This window comes from Mycteria americana, chromosome 9 (genome assembly GCF_035582795.1).
Source record: "Mycteria americana isolate JAX WOST 10 ecotype Jacksonville Zoo and Gardens chromosome 9, USCA_MyAme_1.0, whole genome shotgun sequence".
NCBI classification, from domain to species: Eukaryota; Metazoa; Chordata; class Aves; order Ciconiiformes; family Ciconiidae; genus Mycteria; species Mycteria americana.
Genome location: NC_134373.1, coordinates 17,610,219 through 17,620,591, shown reverse-complemented (window position 1 = coordinate 17,620,591; position 10,373 = coordinate 17,610,219). Strand labels below are relative to the sequence as shown.

The window sequence follows — 10,373 nt, the reverse complement described above, 5'->3', positions numbered from 1 at the left end:
ACTGTAGCCCTGGACTCAGGGGCAGATAGATAACAGGAGACAGATCTCTTGTCCCTCTGATGCACGTCAGATATTCAGCAGAAAAGGAAGTTAAACCCCAGCACACATGATAAGGCACGTGTGCACCCTCCCATACTGTGGCTACACTGCAAACAGTGCTGCTCTGTGGGGTGGGTGGACTGCGTTCAGAACAGGAGCGCACCTCTACGTGATCCCATCAGGAGTTATACAGACAAGAAAAAGCAAGGATGGAGCCAGTGTATTTGCTCTTACATAAATCAAACCGCCACTGTTTCCTTTGCCCTGTTTGGCAATGGCTAGGCTCACACTATTCGACCGTGAGAGCCTCAGAGCAGCTTCGATGAAGCCAAGCAGTGAAGATCCATTTTTCATTCAGCCTTTGCAGAAAATGTTAGAGAACATTTTAAAATTCGAATTGCATGCGAAAACCTGATTTGGCACAGTTGAACATGAAAATTAGCTTTGAATGAAGCTACCACCTGCCTTCCTGAGGAGATAATATATCCCAAAAAGGAAGCGTTTGCAGGCATCACTGACCCTCTAAGGCAAGCATCAGATCTGCCAGAAAATGTGCTTAGCACAGTCAAGGCTGACAGAGCTTAGACAGATAAAATGAGAGAAGGGTCATGGTTACATTGTCCCTTATTCTTAGGCTTTCTTATGTGCTAAAATCTGACATCACGAAATCTTCTGCCAGTTTTACTCTCCCTACAGGTGTTGTGGTGGTGGTTCTTTTTTTTGGGAGGGGTGGGAGGTGGGTTTTTGCTGCTATAAGTGAGCTGTAGGGGAGATATTGAAGGTGGACTGTTTGGTGACTTTACAGTTTAGGGAGCTGCTTTCAAGTTCAAGGGCAGAATGGAAAAATCTCACCAGCACTTGCTGGAAAATTGAAGACAGACTTCACCCAGGAGATGGAGGAGGGAGCTGACATCTTGATAGGCTATGAGAACTGATACTTAAGAGGCTGATAGAGGGCCGGAGAAATAAATGGCATGGTTTGATGTGGTCCAGGAAAGAGCTAGAGAGAGGATCAAAGAGTCAGCTGATATAATCAGAAGGCAAGGCAGGACGATGCTGCAATAGGTTCAGACATGGGATGGTGAGAACTTGGCTGGCAGAAATCAGTCCTTGAACAGTGGGAAAAACCTCTCTCTTACAGCTGGCGGAGAGGAAGTGTCTAAATGGAAAAGTAACTTGGGTGGACGGCTCTGGGGAGAAGGCTTAACCAAAAATGACATCTTTTTATGAGCGAGACACCTCCTGAAGGAAACACAAAATCCTGGGGAAACGAAATGGAAATTTCCCTTGCTGGACAAGAGCCGTATTTGGGTCTGGAGCACTGGAGAGAGTGCTCATTGCCTGAAGTATCTTGAAAGCCGTGGCTCAGATTTAGTACTCTGACAGCACCAACTGGCTGCTGCGCGTGTTGGGCATTTAAATCTGCTGAAATTACATCATAGATCTAAAGTGTAAACTGCAGTCTGTGAAAAAGAAGCCTGTGTGCCGTGGCTGCTCCTAGCCTAGGAAAACAGCTCACAGCAGCTAACACCTCCTAACGAACGTGCTTTTCAGCACCACGACAGTCAAATGCTTTCACGTAAGACTGACCTAAACATGCCGGTCCCTTTCCTGATGCAACCTGCTTCACGGGGCTCGATGTGGCCATCCTGGCACTTGTGCTGCCTGCATTGCATGGTTGCGAGTCTGGCTATGCCTGTTCCTCTCCTCAGTCCATCTGATGGGGAAGGCATCCCTTTCCTCCAGGGCGCCTTAGGTCTTCTGTGCAAGAGGAAGCCGTCTGTTGCTTCTGAGTGGTTCCTGAACTAACAAACCCACTGCAGATGCCTACACCTACCCCATCTCGCGTAAAGGGACTTGACCTGATTCTGTCCCTTCACACAACACATTCAGATGTTTTATGCTGATGAAATAGCTTTACTACTTTTTTCCTCAGTTCCACCTAAGGCCTTAACATCCCTTTCCCTTTACATCTCATGGAATTTAGACAAATAGTGGAGGCACTCAAATACTTTTTAAGTCAGTGAAAAATTGTTGCTAAGGTATGAACTGCACCTTTCAGTTTTGTTCCATTTTCATTTGGCTTGCGCAATAAAATCACAGTATTTTCCCTACCTTTATTTCAGGAGGGAGAAAGGATTCATTTTTCTTTGTACTTTTGTATAGATCTGAATTTGTTTTCAGAGCGAAAAAATTTGCGTAGTGGATTTATGTCTGACAGCACATCTATGTTCTGTGGATTTTGCTGGCCAGTTCTCCAGACACAGAAATCTGTCTCCACCTTACCTAACCCTGCTTCTGAGATAGCAGGTGCCCTCTTTTCAGTCAGCATCTTACCTGCATAAACCAGTGGATATTCATCAGATTCAGCCAGCAGTACCCTTACTGTCTGTTGCACAAAGTGTTATTTTTTCCTATAATAATCCACCCTCTTGCTGCTACTTTACTATATTGCCAACATTACCCTTAAACAGTCCATAATACTTTTCTAAAAAATATGACCAATTTTTGCATTGATCTTTCCTTTTTAAGTCTGATAGGGCGCAGAAGAAATATGCAATTCCAAACCCAAACAGTCCATTGCTCCAAAACACACGTACCCAGAGACATATGCAGAAGAGGTGTCAGCCATGGTGCTTGATGCACTCATAGGAGTTGCTTGGCTGTGAGCACAGGATGTGAGCAAGATTGGTGAGAAGTTTTTTAGCTATCGAATTGGTTAAATGGTTTCAGATAATCTAAACAAATAACTTTGTGAAAACGTATTTGTTTTAGCAAAACTCACCCAGGCCTGAAACACACCACATTGCAAAAGTCCTTTTTTTTTGGCCTGAAAAATACAGCCCTCAGCCCCTCCAAAATCCAGTCACGATATTGCAGTACAAATAATTTTCCCTACCTGTCACTTTGACTCTGTCACCTTTCCAGGTACATCCTCCTTTCAGTTCCCCTTCTTCAGCCTGTTACAGGTAAGATGCTTGTCTTCATTTTTTCAGGCTTTCATAGCAGGTGCCCACCATGCTATGAACGATCAGTTAGTATTCAGTGCTGCAAAGTTTTCTTCAGCTTCTAATTGCCCTTTAACACAATGATTACTTTTGATTTTTCAGCAGAAGACCTTTTTCTCTTTTAGAATTATTGACTCATTTAAGATGGCAGGGTCTTCTGGTGGTCACCTAGTCCAGCCTCCTGCTCAAAGCATTTGGAGTTGCTCATCTGGCTGCATATAAGAGCTTCCCCAAGGGTGGATATTGCAATAACCTTCCTGGTCAACCTGCTCCAGGACTTACCCACTTTTACTGGGAAAATTTTTTCCTTACGTGCAGCCAGAATGTTCTTTCCCGCAGCTTCTGACCGTCACCTCTCATCCTTTCGTGGGGCTTCTCTGAGGAACATCCGCCTCTCTTTGCTGTAACCACCCGTCAGGCACTCGAGGGCAGCGGCCAGAACTGCCACAGCCTTCTCCAGGCTCGACCAACCCATCTCGCTTTCCTGAATACAACGTGCTCATTTCCTGACCGCCTTTGTGGCCTTCTCCCAGGCTTGCTCCAGTTTGTCAACATCTGGTATCAGAGGCCCCAGACTGGGCACGTAACTCCAGGTGCAGCTCCAGAAGTGCTGACCAGAGGAGTTTTACCACGTCCCTTAACCTGCTGCCCATGGTGTTGCTAAAGCAGCCCCGTACCCAGCTAAGCTCTGCTGCCACAAGGGTGCACTGCAGACTTGCCTTCACTTTGTCCACCACAAAATTTGGGTGGCCCCGGGCCCACCCGGGTCCTTTCCTGCAAAGCTGCTTTCTGGGGAGCGGGGCCGGTCTGCGATGTTGCACGGGGTGGCTCCTTCCCAGACGCGGGACTTGGCCTTTGTCTGAACCCCGTGAGGTTCCCGTCAAACCACGTCTCCGGCTTGCTGAGGTCCCTCTGGAGAGCAGCCTTACCCTCCAGCATACCACCTGGAAAAGCAGGCCCCCCCATTTAGTATAAAAAGCCGCACGCTCGCCGAGTGCTCTCCGTCCCACTGTACGGGCCACCGGCGAGCGCGTTAGTGTCACCGACCCCCGAGGAACAGCACTCAACCGGCTGTCGCAGGCTGCACGTGGCCGCCCAACGCGTGGAGCTCAGCGGCCCCGCCACCCTTACCCACCTTGTGGTCACCCACCCAGCCCACGCCGCCCACGTTTGCCTGCGGGGCAAAAGCCTGACTGAAGTCAGCCTGAGGGCACCCACTGCTCTCCCTTGCCTGCGCAGGCAGGCACCTCATCACAGAAAGCGCTCGGGCACCGTTTTGCCTTCGGCAAATCTACGTTGGCCAATCCCAGTCAGCTGTGGGTTTTCATGTGCCCAGACCTTCCTGCCATTTTTGAAGACAGGCATAAAATCGTCCTTTTTCCAGCTACTGGGGACCTCCCTCAATTGCAGCCTTTCAAAGGCGACAGGCTCGATTTGGCCCCCTCCACTTGTTGGTGCTTGGCAGGAGATGGCTCTTGGCATTCAGCGTCCAGCGCAGTACTCTATCAATGCAAATAAATACAAATAGGAAACTAAACAAAATAGAAACATTTCTAAATCATTGTTACTTTAATCCAAAAACATTATAATATCTAAGAATTCTAGATACTCAAACACATATATATAATTTTACCTGAAATGCTGGTCATTCCAATAAATACTTGAGGATGCTCAGGATGTCACTTGAAACGAGAATGTTAAGAAAAAAATGGTTAAAAAAATATACTAGGCATAGTAAGAAAATCACCATGACCACTGTGACCAGAAGGTGACAGCTGTGGAGATTTACTGTCCAACCAAGCATGAATAAATAGTACAGTACCTCACTTATTCAAGGTGACATGTTCAAAAGATATACAGTGAGGCTCCACTGGGTTATTGCCAGATGCATAAAGATAGTGAAATACTTCCTGCAGAGCTTAAAACAACCATGCTCTCTTTTTTTCAGACAAATGTGACAAATTCTTTTGCAAAACTTTTCTGAGCATAAAATTATAGTCCAAGATCAGAGAGAAAGGGAGTAAAATAAGGTGATTTATTTTTAATGAAATAATCTCTTTCTTACAGGAAACGTTCATTAGTTTATGAGTAGATGGATCCAGTGTAACATTATCATAGGAGTTCAACTGGTGATATGGACAGGGCAATGTGCTAGCTCCTGTCTTCTTCCTTCTGCCATCTGACCAAAATCAGAGGGAAAGATTTTATTATCGCTCTGACCTGCAGAAACGAGAGGCACACATACTAGTATCCTGCAGTGGTCATAGAAGATCCTATTTCTATTATTTTTCTTAAAAGCATATATCTGTATAGACTACTGGACCTCTGCTTGGTACTCTTTATGGAAATCTTTTACAGTACAAGGACCATGATCCAGCCACAGGCACCAGCAGAAAGTTCCTGCTGATGTGTCCGTGTCTGATTTGGATCCTTTTTCTTCTGCTACAGAAAGATGGCAGTGCCAGGTTACGATCCCTGGCCAACACAGTGCCCCTTGTAACTTTTGACTTCTCATACGAGAACAACTTGCAGCTCAAAGTGCAGTGAACAGACCTGGAATAATAGGCATACGAGAGGATGTGATCCTATTACTTTAACCTTATTACCTTAGTGGTTTGCACATTCAATGTATTTATTCAAAATGGTAACTGCATTACAAATATTGTATTTCAGTACCAGTTCTTTGTTAGAACAAATCCACGAATTTCATAGCCAGCTGTCTGTAATGATATTACACCTCAGGAGAAAACATCCTAACATATCAAAGAAGCAGCTAATAGCCTTTGTGCAAGTATGATACAAATTTTCCTTCTCAGGTAGAGCTCGTTTCTAAAACGCAAGATCCCAGCAGGCATAATGAGAGGGTTTGCCATTTATCATGTAATTATCATCTCAAATGCTCAGTCCTGCATGTCATGGACAAAACTTTGGTGGCAGGTGGAGTTACAGTACACGAAATATAAGTTAACACAGCAAAGAGTACAAAGGGTGTTGAATATGAATCTGAACGTGAGTCTTCCTTGGCTTACAATCACAGTCTTTTAGCTCCTTGTGTTTCACAGGTTAAGCAATTCCTCTCATTGCTGAATGACATGACACATTCTTTCACTTTTAGTGACCTGAATATTTCTCCAGTGTAAGATGCTCTTTGAAATAATCAGCTGTCCACAAAATCTACACACCCCTGCCCGGTCCCCCCCTTAGTAGAGGTTTTCTGTATTTTATATGGGAACACTTTCCATTGCAGAAACTTGTAATTGCTTTAAATTTCTCATCACCAACAACAGGTTATAAAAAGCAGGTAAAATAGTGCTTTAATACATAGACAACTCTTGTTTCCTGAAGAACCAATGCAAATACACAGTTCTGTAAACCTATCTCCTGTTGGACAGAAAGAGGCTCCTCATGCAAGTAACTCCTCCGAAAGTAGCTGAGCAATTAAACCTGAATCCCTACAAGCATGAGTTACAAAATCAGACACAAACAGATGCAACAAGGAAGAGTGCCCACCCGTACCACTGTAATTCTCAGTCCACAGGACTAATACAACTGTACCTGCTTCCCCAGAGGATGCTGAAAGCCCAGACTCCCTTACCTGCCCCTTTGTAGGTGATTCTCCAGCAAATTATCCTCTCACAACACCGTCGGCTGCTCCACTGCATAGTGGAAATTGGGCAGAATTACACTTGCAGAAAATGGTGTCTAGTATGTTGCAGCTATGAGGTATATGTTGGTCTGTAAATTCTCTATTATAAAGTTCCTGAAATTTTTATTCCTTGGCCTTTGTGGATTTGTATGGCCCTGTTGGCTTTGTATTAACCCTAACAGCCTTCCAGTTGAGTCTTTTTACTCTTGTGCTCTTTACTTTTCACTTTGTATTAACAACGAAAAGATTTTTATAGAACAGATCAAGCTTTTCAGCAGGGAAAAAGATCATTTCAAAGCTTCCCCAAACACCTGCCTTCAAAAGCCTGCTGCATCAAGCAGCTGCCTACTTTGCCCATGCTTCAGAGCAAGTCCTGGCTCCACAGTGACCTGCTTCCACAGCCTCAGGTATGCCCAGGCTGGTTTTAAAGTTAATCCTTAATCTCCATCAGAGATGGCATAACCATGTTGTAGCATTTTGGTGGTGCAATAATAAAACCATAATCACCCCCCTGGCTCTACTGCTTCTTCCTCTGGATCTCCGATGTAGTGAATGTTTACAGTCTTACCGCAAGAAAGCCCCAGTAAAGGCTGTAACAAGATGCAGCAAAGACGACGTTAAAACACAAGGGAAGTAAACACAGGTTCTGTAATTATACTTTATTGCAACTCTAATGCTTTGCCTGCTCCTGAAGACTCCTTTAGCTACATTTGTTTGTTCCAGGCTTTTTTTTTCTGTACCAATTAATAAACACAAGAAGCGTGGATATTTTTCTTATTATTTTATTGAAAAGGTACATTTAAAAAAATACACAGACATTTTACTATTATGGATTGCAGATAAAGATGCTCTAAAAGTTAATTATATTTTTTTTCCCTTTCTTCCACCTGTTGTCCCCATTATCAGATAATGACTTCAGTCTGAGTACTGCATATTGATATCACCTTTATAAAAGGGTTGGGGAGGTAAGAAGATAGGTGGGGCATTACTGCAATATATTCAGTAAACAGAGAATACGGTCAATTATAAATATTTTATGTTCTGTACATTATTGCATTAGGGAGCCACAACGTTATGCAGCATCATTACAAAGGAAACTAGTTAGAAATGAAGAAAAAGGATATTTACGTACAAATACATGGATCCATTGTCATCTTGAACAATGCATGTGAGCTGTGGTAATGTGCAATTGAAAAGCTTTTTTTTCTCTTTAAACATTGCTTAGCAACACCAGTGAGGAAACAACAAAAATAAGTTAAATGAAAGTAGCAAACAAGTAGTAATCTTAACTATATGTTATATATGGCTTTCTATTTTTAATTTCTCTAAATAAAGTGTGACACAAAAGAAATAATTAAAAGCTTCAGCGCTGCATTGCTTTCAAACATTTGCACAGAAACTAAAATTATTAAAATCAGACATGTGATACATCTTTAGTACTACACAAGATACACCAGTACTGGGGCCTAGGACAGTACACAATCCCTGTCAACAAGAGCACACTGAAAAAAAAAAAGGACACAAATCATTTTTGAGATGTTATCCACAATCAAGCATTTGGTTCATCTACCTTTTTTTCCACATTGGATTATACCCCATTGGTTTTCAGATAAGTATTTACATAAGTGTGAGCAAGGAAGACCCTAGTTTTCAAGTCTGTCAGGAAAATATTTTACGTTCCTTGATTCCAAGGTGCATCATACACGTTGCAAAAAAAAAAAAAAAATTTAATAGATGCATGAATCTTTAATGGTACAATTTTATGAGCAATTAAGTTTTTAGTAAATCACTCTCTATTTGGATTAAAAAAGGAGAGACAGAGAGAGACTGAGAAAGAGAATTGTCTAGACTCCAAAATGCAGTACCCTCAATGATGAATTTTATGGTGTGGGTGGTTGAGATGTCACGCTGGATGGCATTTCAAAAGAGAAAGACATTTTAAAATCTCGACCCCTTTCCTGCTTTTGTTTTACCCTTTCTACTGGCCATAGTTATCTCTTTTTCACATCAATAAATTAGTATGGTGCAAAAAGTATGGAGGCAGGTGTTGCACGGATGGGACCGTGGCCTGGCCGGAGGAGAGCCGGTGGTATGGCAGGCGCCTGGAACAAGGAGGCAGAGGGGCGGGGAGGAAGGGACAGAGCTGACGATACAGCCGCAGCCGCAGCAAGAGGAGATGAAAGGAAAGCAGGTGCCAGCGGCTTAATCATGTCCTTCTGGAATGCAAGTTTTGCCTGGAATAAAACACACAAAAAAAGCAATGTAAATACAGTTCGCCCCACACCCACTTTTACACGAGGGAAAAAATGAACAATGAACCCCGACAAAGGGCACACCGTGGTTTCTCACAGAAGCCTCATGTCAGCTGCTTAGAAATTTTACCCACGTTGCCTTCTTACTCCCAAGGCAATTAAAGCAACCACATTGTTCATTTAAAGATACGTAAACCTCTTGGGTGTCGGGGCAGTCACACTGACGACCAGAAGGAAGCATAATTTGCAAGTGAACAACATTGAATTATATAAATCATAACTGTGCAAGAAATATTAAAAAAACATGATTAAGACTTCAATGTCAAAAGTCAAATTTTCCACTTGCAAAAATGAATTGTAGAAAAGTAGAGTGGTCAAGCTGGGAAACTAGTATTAGTCCAGTCAGCTTTTTACCTCCCAATGCAGAGCTGCTCTTTTCAAAATAGAAATATTTTTTAAGATCAATACCATAAAGAATTCTTTCTGAAAGAATTATTACTCAGTTTATGATCTACAATGGTTGCTGGTGCTTGTGGTGAAAAAGCTGACCAGAAATATATACGCTGCAGTCTCACTGAAAATGGTTTGCACCACAATCACACATTTGCTGGGGCAAAGATACGTCCTTCCTTTATTAGCGGAGGTCTCTCCTTAACACAATAGATTATAAAATGATGTATTACACAAGTGAAGGACATTATTGTGTGCAGAACCTATCGAATGGGGAGACTTAGAGAAAGCCTGCAGCATTTTCATTTGCCTCTATACAACTACAAAGACACATTAATATTTCAGCTTTTAAAGGCTTTTCACATGCTTACTCTTGCGCACACACATTTGCATCTCTGTCTTTCCAACCTATAAATTGTTTTTGTGCCATAGGTGGCATGCACTTTTCCCTAATGAATAAAATACAGGCTGAGTCATGAGCAAATAAACATACAACGTGTGCTGTGCTAGAGCCAGCCTGAACTCCGGCTGCAGCTGACTGGCAGAACCAGCTTGGGGAATTCCTGGAAATGCAGGTGGATGTGAAAGGGGAACGGCTAGGGGCACAAAGGCAAGAAAGGTGTTTTGATAGCCAGTGGCAGACACAGCCCGAGCGTGCAGCTAGGCAATCAATTCTCCTAAGCACCTGATAACTCTTTTGCACCAACAATACACCCACACAGCACTCTCTTCTGCTGTATGCAGAGAATGAGCGTTAGTATGTTTATATCTTAACATCTTACGTCCTTTTCCCTGACTGCCTCCGTCATAACTGAGAGTTACCTCAGGTGCCCAGAAAGACAGAGTACATACATGGCAGCCTTCAAGGAGAAATGCACTAGCCCAGCAGAGCCGATACCTTTCCAGGGGGCACACGGCTCATTCCCCGTTCCACTGATTATTCCCTTCTTCCTAGCAGTAAATAACACTCGCAGTGCT

The 10,373-nt window shown here is 43.2% G+C and overlaps 1 protein-coding gene across 1 annotated transcript in view; it reads right to left on the bottom strand.

The window, feature by feature from the left end:
• Nucleotides 1–8,543: 8,543 nt before the first annotated feature.
• The window catches only part of ZNF385B (zinc finger protein 385B), a 171,053-nt gene continuing 169,223 nt past the window's right edge, over nucleotides 8,544–10,373 (bottom strand). Inside the window, exon 9 of the mRNA XM_075511768.1 lies at nucleotides 8,544–8,927. Within this exon, the coding sequence (XP_075367883.1) occupies nucleotides 8,709–8,927 (219 nt within the window). The 3' untranslated portion in view covers nucleotides 8,544–8,708. The remainder of the gene's footprint in view (nucleotides 8,928–10,373) is intronic.